The sequence below is a fragment of the Protobothrops mucrosquamatus genome, unplaced genomic scaffold (assembly GCF_001527695.2).
Source record: "Protobothrops mucrosquamatus isolate PMUCROS unplaced genomic scaffold, P.Mucros_1.0 scaffold2405, whole genome shotgun sequence".
In the NCBI taxonomy this organism is placed as follows: Eukaryota; Metazoa; Chordata; class Lepidosauria; order Squamata; family Viperidae; genus Protobothrops; species Protobothrops mucrosquamatus.
This window is the reverse complement of record NW_015388477.1, coordinates 185633-204209: the sequence shown is the minus strand read 5'-3', so window position 1 is coordinate 204209 and position 18577 is coordinate 185633. Positions and strand designations below refer to the sequence as shown.

General features: G+C 42.1%; 1 protein-coding gene across 1 annotated transcript in view; it reads right to left on the bottom strand.

Annotated features, from left to right (window-relative positions):
• The window catches only part of NOX4 (NADPH oxidase 4), a gene marked incomplete at its 3' end in the record, with an annotated part of 65606 nt that overhangs the window by 17513 nt on the left and 29516 nt on the right, over nt 1–18577 (bottom strand). The window contains exons 8-10 of the mRNA XM_029285873.1: nt 4743–4965; nt 2099–2266; nt 271–333 (exon numbers count right to left, since the gene is read on the bottom strand). Of these exons, the coding sequence (XP_029141706.1) occupies nt 271–333; nt 2099–2266; nt 4743–4965 (454 nt within the window). The remainder of the gene's footprint in view (nt 1–270; nt 334–2098; nt 2267–4742; nt 4966–18577) is intronic.

The window sequence follows — 18577 nt, the reverse complement described above, 5'->3', positions numbered from 1 at the left end:
TCTATCTATCTATCTATCTATCTATCTATCTATCTATCTATCTATCTATCTATCTATCTATCTATCTATCTATCTATCTATCTATCTATCTATCTATCTATCTATCTATCTATCTATCTATCTATCTATCTATCTATCTATCTATCTATCTATCTATCTATCTATCTATCTATCTATCTTAGAGACTGTAGAGACTGTTCATTTACATCTCCAGAACAAGCAAACAAGTCAAACACTAGCTAATAATACCCAACAAAAACAATTCCTTACCATTGTAAGAGTGAAGGGATGGCTTTCAAGAGAGGACACACTTGGGCAGTGCAGAATGACATACTGAAATATATCAGACAAAGAAAATGAAGGGAAAAAAAAGATAAAGAACAGGATAACAAACATCATATGGGGTCGTTACTCCTAATGTTGGGCTGCTCATTCCACTGGGAAGTTCTTGCATATGATATTACTATACTACCATCTCTGTGGAAGTTATATTTGTGCTAGGACTGGAAACTCCAGCTGGTGCAGAAGGCAAGCATAGCCAGGTTGCTGAGAGGAGCACCAGCTGGCTGCACATTACACCTTGGTTGAAACAAATGCAATGACTTCCAATAATCCAGCCAGCCAAGTTCAAGTTTTTGTTTATAATATACAAGGTTCTAAACAGCTTGACACAGTGGTTAGACACAGTGGTTAGAATGCAGTATTGCAGGCAAACTCTGCCCACAGCCTGCAGTTCAATCTTCATGCGGCTCCAGGTTGCTCAGGCTCCCATCCTTCCAAAATCAGTAAAATGAGGACCCAGATTGTTGGGGGCAATATGCTAACCTTGTAAACCACCTAGAGCAGCGGTTCTCAACCTGTGGGTCGCGACTCCTTTGGGTCTGCCGGCGCTGTCGCCCTCTTGGCTCTCTCTCTCTCTCCCTCTCCCCACCTGGGCGCTTCTCCAACCAGGCTGGGCGGAGTCGGCGGAGCGGCCTTCCTGTCCCCCCTCCCCGGCCAGCTGGAGCCGGGCAGGCCGGCGACCTTTGGAAGTAAGGCAAGGACAGGCGAGGTGCGCTGAGCCCCAGGCGCGGTGGGTGAGTGGGCGGCATCGGTGCACGCTTGGAGAGCCCTTCGGGTTGGGGGTCACCACAACATGAGGAACTGTATTCAAGGGTTGCGGCATTAGGAAGGTTGAGAACCACTGACCTAGAGTGCTATAAAACACTATGTAAACTGATTTGCTATTATAGATCTGGTCAGTTCTGCTGTATGTTCTACAACACTAGAAGACTCTCTACTGAGATTCATGAAGGCACTTAGGAACTGTGTATTTCCTAAAATGACATACCTTAACTCAGTTACCTACAATAGTAAGGAGTTATTACTGGTATTACTACCTGACTGGTTTAAATTGATTGTGGTATTTTTATTCCCAGCCCTGACTAGGGACATAAGGATTTCCGCTAGGGATCTGGTTGGAGAAGACTTTAGTTTTCTCACTGTGAGCAAAATCATAGTTAGGATAAATGCTTGCAAGAACAAAGTCCAACTTTGTCTTTCTCTTCAAAAATCCAACTCACATTTTAAAACCTGAAACCAACAACACCATCTCTTTTCACAGAAAAAAAATAACATATTACACATTCTCCATAACATGGAGCTCACCTGTACCACTTCTTGAACTGGTCATGCATCTACATAATACTACTAGGGCTCCTGGTCAATCCAAGAAGTGTTGCAAAGCACAAAACATCCTGCCCAAGCCGCTTATTTAGTACAAGCATGTAGGACCAGATCCTGGCTACCTCATCCTTTTTCAGAAAGATGTACAACATCCAACTCTCTCTAATTTTATCCCAAAATGTTTTTATCATTGATGCAAATCTAAAACTATCCCTGTAAAGCAGGCATGTCAAACTGCTGGCCCGCGGGCCGGATGCATCACGCCAAAACCGCGCCCACCCCATTGCCGGCAATGGGGAAAAAGTCACGATACATTGCATGACGTCACATGACGTCGCGGGTTTGACACGCCTGCTGTAAAGAAAGCAGATGAATATAAGTTGCAAGTCCTGAATTGAGGAAGATTTGGAATATTAACTGATTATTAGCTTACCTGTCCAGGTCTTGCTTTAAAGTCTTCCTTCACCATCTGTATTTCAAGGACATCACACGGATGGTGGATCACCGCAGTGAGTGTGACAGGTTTATAACTGCTATAGATATAACGATACAGTCTTTCCACACAATATAAGCATAATGGTCCGGAGATCCAGAGCCAAGTCTGAAGATCAGAAATAAAAGCAATATTCTTGTCTGGGAAATGTCTGCCAGCAAGTATTAGTTGGCGATTTTAACTCAGTATGTGCAACCCAAACCAGTATGAGAAGGGATGAATGAGTTGGATTAACTCTACCTATTTCTTTGTCTACTTTGGGGGATAGACTTTCAAGCCAGCAAGTTGTCATATTGATTTTTTTTTTCATTTAAAAATACTACAGAAAAACTCAACAAACTGATCCTACGAATGGTTGAAACATAGATTATTTCTGTGGAGTCCTTGGTGCTCTCTGAGCTTGATGGTTTCCTTGCAGATGCTTCATTACCAAACGAGGTAAAATCGTCCATGTTAGCAGCAAGCTCAGAGATCTCCAGGGACCTCACCGTTCAATTACGAGCTACAAATATTTTCTTCTATGGATAGATTATTTCTTAAAGTGTATTAAGCAACTGTGTTTCTCTACCTTTTTCATTTAAGAAAAACTTGTATTTATACCAGCACCAAATTCTTTGAACGGAGAAGTTTACAGGTAGTCCTCGACTTATGACCGCAGTTGAGCCCAAAATTTGGCTAAGCGAAAGTCATTGGTTAAGTGAGTTTGCCCCATTTTACAACCTTTCTTGCCACAGCTGTTAAGTGAATCACTGCAGTTGTTAAGTTAGTAACACGGTTGTAAAGTGAAGCTGGCTTTCCCAATGACTTTGCTTGTCAGAATGCGATCAACTTATGACCACAATTGAGTCCAAAGTTTCTGTTGTTACGGGAGACATTTCTGAAGTGAGTTTTGCCCCGTCGTCCAACATTTCTTGCCCAAGTTGTTAAGTGAATCACTGCAGTTGATAAGTTAATAACCTGATTGTTAAATGAATCTACCTTCCCCATTGACTTTGCTTCTCAAAAGGTCGCAAAAGGTGATCACATGAGCCTGGGACACATAAACATGAGTCAGTTGCCAAGCATCTGAATTTTGATCCCATGACCATGGGGATGCTGCAACAGTCATAAATATGAAAAACAGTCATAAGTCACTTTTTTCAGTGCCATTGTAACTTCATGCGGTCAGTAAACAAACTGTTGTGTCAACGCTGCTAACATTGGATGTTCTTGCTTTGACAACATATGGAGATGCAGCCTTTTTCTTTCCTATACGTTACTCTTAGAATTAGATGATACTGGGGGAGGGGGAGGAATGTGATGGGAGTTAGTTAGACATACAAAATTGTAACAAGAGCTGATAAGGCATGGAGGAGGGGAAACTGGGCGGAAAGCCAGCATTTCAAACTAATTGGAGAATGTGATTTATGACTGTTAGTTGTAGGAGGGAATTGTGCTTTGATCTATGTGCTGAAGGGAGGGGAAGTCAGATTTTGGCTTCAACTATTTACATGCGGAAGCTATGCTGCTCTATTAAAGATTCTTTAAGGTAAACAATGCCTCAAAGTTCTTTGAAGAGTTTTATCTTTCGGAACAGTGACAGTAAGTTAAGAATTACTTCTATTTCCCAAGCAATTTATGGAATGCCCAGGTGTCTATGCAATTATCATCCTTCCAAGAAGCATCAGAGAAGAAACACTATTTTTCAAGAGCTCTGTGCTAATGCGAGTATAATATTTTTTTAAAAAAAGTTATAGGTAAATACAACTTCGCCCACTTTACACATTTTAGAAAGTAAATAAAATCCTATTGCTTAGATCAGAGTTGCTGGCTGGGGAATTTGGGCAGTTGAAGTCCAGACATCTTAAAGTTGCCAAAATTGAGAAATATTAACTGAGGGAATAACTCATGCCCATTAAGCTCAGATTTAAGTTTTATTTATTCAATTTCTGTAGTTGCCCATCTCAACCCAATTGACTCTTGGATTGTGCTAACAACCTCTTAAGGTTACGGCGAGATTCAAAAGAGAAGCCAGCTGAATTGTTTTTAAGTGCACACCTAAAAACACAATCAATTTATGTGACAAATCGGAAACAGCTTTATTAGTTAATGCTGAATATTCAGCAGAGAGGGTCGCCTTGTCAAATGTATGCTTCATTGCAAACCTGGATTTGCAGTTTTCAGTACATTATACATGAGCAGCTCATGGCCTCCACTGGCTACTCCATGCTAAGACTGTCAGACAAGTGCAACAATCGTTGTTTAGTCATGGTTTATTTCTTTTATGTTGTTCATACATCCTGAGTGTGGACACTTGACGAATATGTAATGCGTATTTTAGTTTTAGGCTTGTGTCTGGATTGCCTTCCTATCTCTTACCAGATCTCTTCAACACCACAAATTACACCTGACTAAATTTGGAACTCAGCCTACATGACAACTGTCTCTTCCCTCCCAGACGTTTAGCTGCAAACATTTTAATAGCTTGTTCCCTGTCAACTTGGAATATTTATGAAACGTTTGGAGCTTTTCACACCACCAGGGCCAACTGGTAGCAGAAGCATTATTGCCAGCAGCACAATACAGCACAGATGTTCACACAAACCTCAGGGAAACAGGCTTGGAATTTGGGCTCTTCTGCACAAGCAACGTTGCTTTTCAGAAGTGGCTGCAGTTCCATCAACGGTCCTGGGAAACGCTCTACGGCACTTCCTGTGAGAGACGATTTGAAGCCACTTTCAAATGGAATGTCCTTTTCGGCGGTCCCATTGGGATCGAAACACCCAGGGGGGTGCTCTTTTAGGTTAGTTTGGTATTTCAGAACTCCTCTGCAGAAATAAGAAAAAAGAAAAAAGAAAGAAAGTAAGGCAAATCTGGTCACCGCGGCAAAAAAACAGATGTTGAGAACCTAGAAGGTGCACAGAGAAGAGCAACAAAATTGATTAAAAGTCTGGAGGCTAAATCATATAATGAACAGTTGAAGGAACTAGGTATGTCTAGCTCAGGGTTAGACAACCTCGGCTCTTTTATGACTTGTGGACTTCAACTCCCAGAATTCCTGAGCCAGCCATGCTGAGGGGAAAGGGAGAGGTTTCCAAGCTGAGCCATGCTGGCTCAGGAATTCTGGGAGTTGAAGTCCACGAGTCATAAAAGAGCCAAGGTTGCCTACCCCTGACCATGGGGAAGGTTGCAACGGTCGTAAGTGTGAAAAATGGCCATAATTCCCTTTTTTCAGTGCCATTGTTAACGGTCACTAAATGAAGTGATTGTTGTAGGTCGAGGACTACCTGTAATAAAAGCCTTTTGGAATTAAATGGCAATTCAAAGCAGAAACATCTTTAATTCATTCTCATATTGGGGTGTTCTTCCAGAGATGTGACGCACTGTAGGGTCATCATAAACACAAAACGCAACCAGAAAATAGCTGTGATCGAATGTTGTTAAATGAATATTTGTAATGATTTTCCTCCCCACCCAGGCGCTCATCTACACAATTTAAATCTAATTACATTCAGGAGTTAAGTTCTGAGGTTTGCTAAGAGTCCTCCTCACAAATGCAGATGCAGATAATGATATTTTTTTCTGAATTCCCCTCAGCAAAATCTAAACAACACAACCACATATGTTTTTGCTTCCATAATGATTTCTATGGGACTCCATTTTGAAAAATTATTCTCGCTCGCTGAGGAAAAAATAAAAACCAAAGACAGGATGAGGGAAGTAAATTCATTTTCTCATCCTGTTACTTTGATCCTAAAGCTTGATTGATATCCCCTGACTGGGCAACTTGCAGACTGTTAACAAAAAAAACCCTAAAACCGAATGAAAGCAAACAAATGCAGAGGTGAAATTAACAATCTTGTTTCTCTTTCTTTCTAATTGCACTGAGTGCTGTGCTTGTTTTTAATTATCTTTATTTACAACAGTCCCCTCTTACAAAACCATAGCCCTCGCTTTAACCATGCAGAACCTCCTCCTATTAAAAAAAACAAACAAACAGTATATAATATAGGCGGCAAATACACGACATTTTATTCATTTTTACGGTGACAGGAGACCTGGTAATTTCCACATGGAATGCTGTGCTTTAAAAAAAAGAAAAGAAAAATAAGAATAAGGGGGAAAAAATAAGCAAAAACACTGTACTTCACTGAAACAAAAGGGGCAAATTCCGTTTTTTTGCAGCAATAATAATATTTCTAGGAACCATGCTGTTCTGCTAGCTTTGGAGATATGTTTTTATTAAAAGAAAGGAACCCACGCTTTAACATTGCAATCTGAAATCAGAAAGGAGAGGGAAGTGCAAAAAAAAAAGCTGGTTTTGCCCCAAGGTACGGTACATACGAATAGTTTAAAAATGAGGGAGAGGCTGAGCGAGGTATAAAACTCTCTCCATATTTTGCCTTTTCTCCCCCCTCCAGAAGTCCTTCAGCTAACAAACCTACAGTGCAGAGCCCCCAAAGCATTGCTGCAGGAACATTACATCGGCCATTAAATCTTATCCTCCTCCGTTAAAGGGGGTGGAAATCATTGCCGCAGTGAGTATCACTAAAGAGAATTTGCCTGCTTCTGCGTTAACTCCTTGCAGCCAGCAAAATAAATCCCTTCACTTTTTCAAAAAAAAAAAACAACCAAAAGAAAACAAAGAAAACCCATTCTCTTCAGCCAACATTGTGCCAATGTTTTGCTTTCTTTGTTTTTAAGAGGTAGAATACAAAATATAGAATATCAACAGTTGGAGGAGACCTTGAAGGTCTTCTAGTCCAAACCCCTACTCAAATAGGAGATTCTATACCAGGGGTCCCCAACCCCTGATCTGTGGCCCGGTACTGGTCCATGGCTCTGTTGGAAACCGAGCCGTGCAAGCAATAGGCGAGAACGGGAAGCTTCATTTGTGCATGCACAGAACTAGGTTGCGTGCACAAAATCATCTCACCACCACCACCAAGGGCTCCGCCGTGGCCTCTGCCGCCAGTCCATGGAGCCAGAAAGATTGGGGACCTCTGCTTTATACCATTCTGGATAAATGGCTGTCCAGTCTCTTAAAAAATTTCAGTGATGGCGCAACCACAACTTCTGGAGACAAGCTGTCCCATTGATTAATTATTCTCACTGTCAGGAAATTTCTCCTTAGTTCTAGGTTGCTTCTCTCCTTGATTTGTTTCCATCTATTGCTTCTTGTCCTGCCTCCAAGTGTTTTGGAAAATAAGTTGATACCCTCTTTGTGTCAGCCCCTTAGATATTGGAACACTGCTATTATGCCACGGTTTTCCCAGTTGCAATGTATGGCTGTGAAAGTTGGACCATAAGAAAGGCTGAGCGCCAAAGAATTGAGGCCTTTGAACTATGCTGCTGGAGAAGACTCCTGCAAGTCCCCTGGACTGCAAGGCGTTCAAACCGGTCAGTCCTAGAGGAGATCAACCCCGACTGCTCTTTAGAAGGCCAGATCCTGAAGTTGAAACTCAAGTACTTTGGCCACCTAATGAGAAGGAAGGACTCACTGGAGAAGAGCCTAATGCTGGGAAAGATTGAGGGCAAGAGAAGAAGGGGACAACAGAGAATGAGGTGGCTGATGGAGTCACTGAAGCAGTAGGTGTGAACTTAAATGGACTCCAGAAGATGGTAGAGGACAGGAAGACCTGGAGGAACATTGTCCATGGGGTCGCGATGGGTCGGACACGACTTCGCAATTAACAACAATTCCTTCTCTTCTTTAGAAGAGACATACCCAGTTCCTGGATTGTATGTTTTAGCCTCCAGTCCCCTAATCATCTTTGTTGCTTTGCAACAAAGTTTGTTCTCACCACCATATTCCCATATCTTTTTGTCCCCAGGTTCCTTGAACACACATACTTATGAGAGCTCCCTATAGGATTCTGTTCAGAGGCATCTAGGATGCCCCTGTGTTTGTAGCGTCCCAGCAAATCAACTCAATGATCCAAATTAACAACGAGCAGAGAAGGCAAATGAGGGCAGGGCCACTGAGGGTAAAGAGAGCAGAACAAAAGCAATTGTACCAAAGCAATTTCGGATGTGGATAAAGATCAAGAGCGAACTAAGTTTATGTGTCCCCTTCATAAAACCCACGTTGCTACATTCCAGTCTTCTATGTTCAAATTGTTTTCAAACAATAAGCACCAAAGAAGTCAGGAGGGTAATAAACAGAATGCAATGAAGCTGAAAGGAGAAATTTCCTACTAGTGAGAACAATTAACCAGTGGAACAGCTTGCCTTAAGAAGTTGTGGGTGCTTTTAAGAAGAGCCGCTTGTCTGAAATGGTTTGGGCAGTGGTTCTCAACCTTTTTAATGCCATGACCCCTAACCGGTCGTAAGTCGAGGACTAAACCGGTCGTAAGTCAAGGACTACCCAACCGGTCGTAAGTCGAGGACTTTCCCTGCCCGGGAGCGCCGTGCATGCGTGGTTCCGCCCCCTGCGCCGGCCGAGGCATAGCTGGCAAGCGGCAGAGATGGAGCAGGCCGACCACCAGCTGACCCAGCCCAAGGGAGGTAAGGCACCCGCCGGAAAAGGGGGAAAAAATGGCAGACAAAAAAAATGGCGGACAGCCTTGCTTGGCGACCCCCATGAAATGGTCGATCGACCCCAAATGGGGTCCCGACCCACAGGTTGAGAACCACTGGTTTAGGGTCTTCTGCTTGAGCAGGGGGTTGAACTAGAAGGCCTCCAAGGCCCCTTCCAACTTTATTATTCTGTATTCTGTACCTGTATAAATAGGGGTTCTGGAATTCCTGAGCTGAGCTTAGGAGACACCTTTGCATGCACAACTCTCTGTCTCTTCCACAGTCTTGACAAACATTGCCACACCTCAAAGTATAAATATATATTATAAATGGAGCCTCCTCATTACCGGTAGTCCTTGACTTGTGACCACAACTGAACCCAAATTTTTTGTTGCTAAGCAAGACTGTTGTTAAGTGAGCTTTATCTCATTTTACGTTTTTGCCAGAGTTGTTAAGTGAATTACTGCAATTGTTATGTGAATTGTTAAGTGAATCTGGCTTCCCCATTGACTTTGCTTGTCAGAAGGGTGCAAAAGGGGATCACGTGACTCTGGGACACTGCAACCGTCATAAACATGAGTCAGTTGCCAAGCAGCCGAATTTTGATCACGTGACCCCAGGGATGCCGCAAAGACCGTAAGTATAAAAAAATGGTCCTTAGTCACTTTTTCTAGTGCCACTGTAACTCTGAATGGTCATATGAGCCAGCAGTGTGCTGCAGCTGCCAACACAGTGCTAGGCTGCATTAACAGAGGGATAGAATCAAGATCCCGTGAAGTGTTAATACCACTTTACAATGCCTTGGTAAGGTCACACTTTGAATACTGCATCCAGTTTTGGTCACCACGATGTAAAAAAGATGTTGAGATTTTAGAAAGAGTACAGAGAAGAGCAACAAAGATGATTAGGGGATTGGAGGCTAAAGCATATAAGGAAAGGCTGCTGGAATTGGGTATGTCTAGTTTAATGAAGAGAAGGACGAGGGAGGACATGATAGCAGTGTTCCATTATCTCAAGGGCTGCCACAAAGAAGAGGGAGTCAAGCTATTCTCCAAAGCGCCTGAAGGCAGGACAAGAAGCAACGGATGGAAACTAACCAAGGAGAGAAGCAACCTAGATCTAAGGAGAAACTTCCTGACAGTTAGAACAATTAACCAGTGGAACAACCTGCCTCCAGAAGCTGTGAATGCTCCAACACTGGAAGTTTTTAAGAAGAGACTGGATAGCCATTTGTCTGAAATGGTATAGGGTTTCCTTCCTGAGCAGGGGGTTGGACTAGATGACCTCCAAGGTCCCTTCCAACTTTATTATTATTGTTATTGTTATTGTTATTGTTATTGTTATTACTACTACTACTACTACTGCTACTACTACTACTACTACATGAATAGTTGCAAGTCGTGAACTACCCGTGCAGTTGTAAAGTTGTGACAATCATAAAACGGGTAGTAAATTCTGCTTTTCAGCAAAAACATAAATTGTGGTCATGTGAGCGCACAACACTGCAACAGATGTAAATGTGGAAGGTTGCTGAGCATCCAAAAGGTGGTCACAAGATCACAAGGAGTGGCGGGACCAGCCATCGGAATTCAGAACAGAGTTGTGTGTATCTTTAGGGAGGGCTCCATTGTGACTTTAAACAGTCACTAAATGACCGATCAAAAGTCAAGGACTACTTCTAACAAGGACTTGCAGATTCTGGTTAAAGATCAGAAGACTGCCTGGTTCCATAAGCTCCTTTCCAGGGGAAATGTCAGGGAAAGCAATTTAAGATAGATATTTTTATATTGCAATTATTTAAGGAGAATCCCCAGACACTGAAGTGGTAATTATATTCCACTTCAATATCTTCATGAGATAGAAGTTGGGATTAAATAATTTTCAGTTCTGCAGTGCTTCATCTTCTGTTTAAGAAGAATACTTATACTTCATGCGATTCCCCTTTAAATATTAAAATTTATGACTTATACAAAGGCAATGAGGTTTCCCTCTTCATTATTCCACCCTCAATCTATCTCACCACACAAGAAGGATCTGCTTCCCTTTTGCAATCTGACTTGCCCCAAATTCTAGATTAGGGCTAGAAAGAGACATTTCCACTGTGTTTCTTCTTTCTGACCCTTGTCATGCAATTTGAGGTCATGTGATTATCATTTGTGACCTTCCCAGATGGCTTCTAACAAGTGAGGTCCATGGGAGAAGTGGGATTCGCTTAACACAGAGGTCCCCAACCCCCGGTCCATGGATCAGTACCGGGCCGTGGCATGCTAACAACCGTTCCGCACAAAGAAGCAAAGCCCAATCAGCGGGATGCAGGCAGCAAACAAACCATGCACCCTCCGGTCCGTGGAAAAACCTCTCTCCGTGGAACCGGTCCCTGGTGCCCAAAAGGTTGGGGACCTCTGGCTTAACAAGATGTGATTCCATTAACAAGTGTGGTGATCACTTGACAACTAAGGCAAAAAAGACCATTAAACTGGGTGCGACTCACTTAACAATCTGCCCTGCTTTGCAACAAAAATTCTGGTTCCAATTGTAGTCATAAGTCAAGGACTACCTGTAATTTCTTTTAGAAACTTCTTCCGAAGGAGAGAATTGGAGAGAAAGGATCATGGATGCAGTGGGATAGTCTTGCACTTACACCTTAGTTATAAGGTGGCTTAAGGGGGGTTAGAAATACAGACTGTAAGGACCTGCCTCCATTTCTCTACCAAGAAAGCAGAACTCTTGAAACTGGCATCATTTCAAAAGGAACTTTTATTGGCAGATACAGAACGCAGGAAAGCTAGGCAGGATCTGAGGACTTCCCGCCCAAATCGATAGGTTAAACTCGCATAATAATAACCCCAACCCAATAACAACAACAACAACAACAATAATAATAATAATAATGGTGCATTGGAAGATCTGCAAGAAATATCATTTGCCTGTAAGCAAGAATTGGTGGGATCATAAAATAGAGAAAGTCATAGAAAATGATAGAGTTAAACTGCTCTAGGACTTCAGAATTCAAACAGACAAGCACCTGCAACATAACACCCCGGACTTAACAATTGTCGATAAGAAAGATAAAAAAGTCTGGATAGTGGACGTGGCAGTGCCTGGAGAGAGCAGAATAGACGAGAAAGAACTGGAGAAGATAACAAAATACAAAGACCTACAAATAGAAATAGAAAGACTGTGGCAAAGGCAAGCAAGAGTAGTACCAATAGTAATAGTCTCCTTGGGTGCAATCCCAAAACAACTGGAGGACCACTTGAACACCATTGGCATTGACAACTTAGTCAATTGCAAAAGGCGGCCTTACTAGGAACTGCTTCCATCCTGCGACGATATCTGTAATACCATCAAACATCCACATCTGCCTATCCCAGGTCCTTGGTAAGGACTCGATAGGCAGACAAAATGCCAAATCTAGTCTGAATGACTATGCAATGATCAATAATAATAATAATAATAATAATAATAATAATAATAATAATAATAATAATAATAATAATAATAATAAAGGTGGAAGGGACCTTGGAGATTCTTCTAGTCCAACCCCCTGCTCAGGCCGGAAACTCTATACCATTTCAGACAAATGGTTGTCCAGTCTCTTCTTAAAAACCTCCAGCGTTATGAGTCATGGCAACTGTTCTTCTTTTCTTTTTGGTTTGAAATGTTACGCTGATTATCCAAGAAACTTCTTCAGGTTGAGCTCAGACTGAAGAAGCTGCTTGGATAAGCAGTGAAATGTTTCAACCTCCCCCCCCCCAAAAAAAAGAAAACAAGTACAGTTGTCATGACTCAACTTCCAGACAACTCTACCTGGATGACTGAGAATCTTCATCAACAGGTTGATGAACTGCTATTTTCCAGAGAAATTATTTAGCCAATTTCTCTAGCAAGAAAACATTAGGAGAGCACCTGGAACATTAATTTCTAGCTCTGTTCTTGAGTGTGAAGGTACTTTATGGAAGTCCATTGAATCAGTTTGCGTGAACACTTGAAAAAGTGCTTTCGAACAAGTGTGTGTCATGGTTCCGACAGATGAAACTCTTTAAAAGAACTTCGAGGCATTGTTTACCTTAAATAATCTTTTATTTTAAAAACAAAGTATCGGCACTACATAGTTAAAATCAAAAACTGAATCCCCCTCCCCTGGGCAAAGCACAAAGCACAAAGTAGCAAAGCACAATTCCCTTCTCCAATTAACAATCATAAATCACATTCCCCAATTAACTTCCCCAGCTCTCCAGCCCGCCAAATCTTTATCAGCTCTGGGCTCAATAACCTTGATTCCCACAGCTGAGTAACTGTTGTTATGACTAACTGGACTCTCATCCACATCCCCCCTCCCAGCATCATCTAACTCTAAAAGCGAAAGAGAAAATATGGCTACAGTTCCATCTGTTGTCAAAGCAAGAACATCCGACGTTAGCAGCGTTGACAATGTGAGCAGATCATCTCTCTGCTATTAATGAAAAAAGGCGGACTTTTTTTCAGGCAGCCACTTGGGCCTGAAAAGACATTGCTGCTTTTATTGAAGACATTGCTTCATTTCAGTGTGTCAACTCCTTTAAAGCCGCTGCATCACCTTCAGTGACCGAAGTTTAAAAACAACATGGCTGATTCAATGACCATCAGAAGGGTTCGGTGCTTGGATAAAGGCCGAATGCATGAAAATATTTTGATGTATATACGGTCCTAATAGTTATAGTTTCGTTAACTCTTCCCCCATCAATACAAGAAAGCTAAAGACGATGCAGAGAGTTGGTTTTGTGTAGTGGTTAGGGTACCAGACTAGAAACCAGGAGACCATGAGTTCTAGTCCTGCCTTAGAAACTAGATGTGTGATTTTGGGTCAGTCATTCCCTTTCAGCCCTAGGAAGAAAGCAAGGGTAAACCATTTCCAAAAGTGTTGCCAAAAAACCTTTAGAGACTTTTTCTTTCAGTCATCAGGAATTAACACCAATTCAAGGAGGAACGAAGGAAGGAAGGAAGGATGGGAGGGAGGAAGGAAGGGAGGGAGGAAAGGAAGAAAGAGAAAAAGAAAAAAGAAAGAAAGAGGGAGAAGGGAGGGTGGGGAAGAAGGAAGGAAGGAAGGAAGGGAAAGAAAGAAAAAAGAAAGAAAGAAAGAAAAAAAAAGAAAGAAAAAGAAAGAAAGAAAGAAAGAAGGGATGATGGGAAGAAAAAGAAAGAGAGAGAGAAGGGAGGGAGGGAGAGAGGGAGGAATAGAAGGAAGGAAGGAAGGAAAGAAGGAAGGAAGGAAGGAAGGAAGGAAGGAAGATGGAGCAGGAGACTGAATCCCTCCTGCAGCGTTTATAGCATTTTCAGAACCTGAAAAGGACTACATTTGGAAAAGAGAGGTGTTTGTTCAAGGCGCTTTCTCCTGAGAGAGAAACATTACACTAGATATTTTTATCACTGTCTTGAATCTTTGCCAATGTACACAATCCATTATTGCAACGTTAGAAATTCACAAAGCGCTTGATAGCAGCGGTGCTCCATTATTCACTTCCAGCCCTTGGGCTGTCTCAAGAGAAAGAGACCCTTAAAAAAAGGAACAGGCATCTATTTTTCATTCAGAGTTGAAATAGCTTCCCCCATTACAGGGTCCCATTCAGAAACCCCAAAGTGGAACAGAGGTTTCGGGTTAGGCAAAAGGAAGATTTTGAGAAGTGGAAAATAAACTTTAAATTTTGGTGGGTTTTTTTGAAGAATACTCATTTGGAATAAGCTACGAAGGGAGGCAGACATGGCCTGGGGAGCAAGGAAGGAGTAAGCAACTTGCTAAATTAGGGGGGGGGGAGTTTCAGAAAAGATGACAAGTTGTTCTCGCTTAGTGGCCATTCAAAGTTACCACGGCCCTACTTTGGAAGTACTTACGACCCGGACTATAAGTTATGATAGTTATCCCCCCCCCCCATTGTCCTCACAAAATTGTCCTCATAAAATCCGGCACTTGGCAACATGGCTGCATTTATCCCTGTTTGCAATGTCCCATGGTCACATGACCATGTTTTATGGTAATTTTGCCAAAAACCGGCCTCCCGGTTTGCAGCCAAACCGTGCTCATGGCAAACCGTCGGATAGCTTAGGGCAGGAGTAGGCAACCTCGGCTCTTTTATGACTCATGGACTTCAAGCATGCCTGGCTGAGGAATTCTGGGAGTTGAAGTCCACGAGTCATAAAAGAGCCTACCCCTGAGCTAGCCAAAGGATTTTTCAAATGGGTCTCCAGAAGCAGAATACACGTAGTCCTCGACTTACAACAGTTTGTTTAGTAACCGTTTGAAGTTACAACGGTACTGGAAAAAGTGACTTATGACCATTTTTCACACATGTCAACGCTGCAAACGAACTTGGCTAAAGCCATTTTTCTTCGTTTCCGGGAAGGTGGAATGAGCATTTCTTAATTTAGACAAAACAATAAATTGTTCTGTGGGAACCAAGGTCATTGCTACTTGAGTTTTGGTGGGCTGAAGCTTTCGTTAGAAAACCCGCCAAAGTATTTTATTGGGGAATGTGATTTGTGACATATTGCTGGGGTTGGGAAACTTAACTTTGTAACATTTGTAACCTTTGCGGGAAAACCTCAGTCTTGGTTTCACTTTTGAATGTGCTGATGTTTTGTAGCCAAATAAATATGTTCTCTAAGGAAACCTCTTGCCTTGGAGTTCTTTATTTTCTGGTCTCATCTATCGGAACCATGACAGCTGGAACATATAAGCTAGCCAAAGGATTTTTCAAACAGGTCTCCAGAAGCAGAATACACATAGTCCTCGACTTACAAAAGTTTCTTTTGTAACCGTTTGAAGTTACAACGGTACTGAAAAAAGTGACTTAGGACCATTTTTCACAGTTATGACCACTACACCATCCCATGGTCATGTGATTTACATTCAGATGCTTGACAACTGGCTCATATCTATGACAGTTGCAGTGTCCCGGGGTCATTCGATCATATTTTGTGACCTTCTGACAAGCAAAATCAGTGGGGAAGCCAAACTCACTTAACAACCCTGTTACTAATTTAACAACTGCAGTGATTCCCTTAGCAAACGTGGCAATAAAAGTCGTAGAATGGGGCAAAAGTCACTTAACACATTTCTCACTTAGCAACATAAATTCTGGGCTCAATTGTGGTGGTAAATTGAGGAATGCACATCAAGACTACAGCAGGTGTCTAAGCAAAGTTCTTTAGCTCAGGTGTCTACAGCAAAGTTCTTCACTGGGTGGAAAAAGAAAGCCAAATGCACACATTTTGTAGGTAACAAGAACGACACAATTGGCCTTACGCTCTCTCGTGTATCTACCTCAATCTCGTTGGTTAAGTGGGAGTGAAGAGATTAAGAGATACGGGGAGGCTAATGTTCCATCCTTTGGCAATCTTGTTCTTTCTTTGGGAAATGTCAGGAAAGGTTAATCAAACATTTTGTTTTTACAATCATTTTCTAGCCCACACAGAAACTAGCAAGAGATGTCTCTTCTCTGTCTATGCATCCAATCCCTTTTTTGAAAAGCACCTCTCAGCCTTTGAAAAAAGAAATAAGAGGCACATAGGAAAAGGGTGATGGCTACACCTGTCTGGCCTTGTGTGGGCTCAGAAGCTAAGTGGGATCGGTTCTAGTTAGTACTTGATAGAGACCTCCAAAAACCCTAGGATGGAAGGTTTGAGTCGGAAGTTGGAAACCATCAATGTAGAAAGTAGTGGAAAACCAAGACCTGCATGGATCATTCAGCTACTAGACTCGTATTCATGGAATCATAGGATTGGAAGGGACTTTGGAGAACTTCCAGTCCAAAGCAGGAGAACTTATACCATCTCAGACAAAAGGTTGTCCAATCTTTTCTTGAAAGCCTCCAGCAACAGAGCACCCACAACTCCAGGAGGCAAGCTGTTCCATTGCTTAATGTCAGGAAATTCCTCTTTATTTCCAGTTTAGATCTCCCTCTGCTGCCTTTCATTGATTCTTGTCCTACCCACAATGCTATAGAGAGTAAACCAAGGTCCTCTTCCATGAGGCAACCCTTCAAGTGTCCCAAAGGTGCTTTCCCAAAAGGCAACTGGACCTTCTTGTTCTTTTTTTTTTCCCTTGAAGACATTTTGCTTCTCATCCAAGAAGCTTCTTCAATTCTGAAGCTTGAACTGAAGAAACTTCTTGGATGAGAAACAAAACGTTTTCAAGGAACATCACCCCCCAAGAAAGTCCAGTTGCCTTTTGGAAAAGCACCTTTGGGACAACCATGAACGGAATGATTGAGAAACTCCATAGACATTCAGCCCTACAAGTAAGGCTGTAAACCTTCCAGAGTTGCTCTCGATAGCGAGATGAGCAGCATATGAATTTAATAAATATATAAAATAAATTGGAAGACTGCTATCATATCACCCCTAGTCCTTCTCTTTGTTATACTTAGACATATCTAGTTCCTTCAATCGTTCATCATCATTTTAGCCTCCAGAGCTCTTATCATCTTTGTTATTCTTCTCTACATTCTTTCTAGAGTCTCAGCATCTTTTTTTGTTATTACATTTATACGGAAAACAAGTCAAAGGCTTAAGAACCGCTCCACTGTACGTTGAAGTGACTTATCTTCCTTAGCTCTTCTCCTCTTGAATCTTCCCACATAACTATTTATCTAGTTTATCTACAGTTTTTTCCCTTCTTTATAGGAAAGACGATTCCCCACTCAGAAAAGCAAAATAAGCAAGAAAAAAAACTCTCAGACAAAAGTCATGCACAATACCCCTTCCCTTTTTGTCAACCTATGGTTACCAATTTCACCTGAAATTATTTCTGGAGAATTTTTTCCCCTCCCACCATAAGTGTGTACATGTTTAGATAGGTGATCCTCATTTTAAAATCATTCACCTAGAGAATATTCGAAGTTACAATGGAAGTGCAAAAAAAAAAAAAGACTTACGACTCATCCTTTCACTTAAAAAAACGTCCCAAGCATCCCCCAGAGTCACGTGGTCAAAATCTGGGTGCTTAGCCATTAGCATTTATTTATGACAACTGCAGCATCCTGGGTTATGTGTTCATCCTTTGTGACCTTCTCAGTCAGCTTCCAACAAGCAAAGTCAATGGCGAAGCCAGATTCACTTAATGACCACATGATTTACTTAGCCACTGCAGTGATGTCAGGTGCAAAAAATCAGGAGTCAAGGTGGTTCAAATGAATACAGGTTTATTACAGGCTAATAGTCGCTACAAGAATCTGAACTACTAATAGTCAAAGCAAATTACTGGTAGATAAAATCAACAGAATTCACAATGAGCTGGATGTAAATCTCTTGTGGACTCAAAGGGATTCGAGACTGTTGATGCATTTGACCCCTCCCTTGGGCTCAGGATGGTTATCTCCTGCAAGTGATTCACTTAACAACAATGATGTTTTTGCACTGACAATAGATGGAAATGTAACCATCTTTTTCCTTTCGCTTTTAGAGTTAGATGATGCTGGGAGGTGGAGAGGTAAGAATCCAGCTAGACATAACAACACTAAACTTAGTGTGAGAATCAAGGTTATTGAGCCCAGAACTGATAAAGAATTCGTGGGCTGGAGAGCTGGAGAGGAAGCCCGCACTTCAAGCTAATTGGGGAATATGATTTATGACTGTTAACTGGAGGAGGGAATCGTGCTTTGATACTATGTGTCCAGGGGAGGGGAATTCAGTTTTTGGCTTCGAATATGCCGATGTTATGCTACTCAAATAAAAGATCCTTTAAGGTGGACTTCCGGTGGGACGGCGCGCCGATGGCGGCTCTTTTCGGAGCCGTCCGCTTGGGAAGGCGTCAGAGCCAGCATGAACAGCGGTCAGCAGCTGTTCAGCGGCTTGGAACCTTGTGCCCCGGGAGAAGGGGTCGAGGTGAGTACTCCTGGATAGGAGTAGAGTCCCAAAAGCTCTCCCTTTATCTCGGGAGAGCGA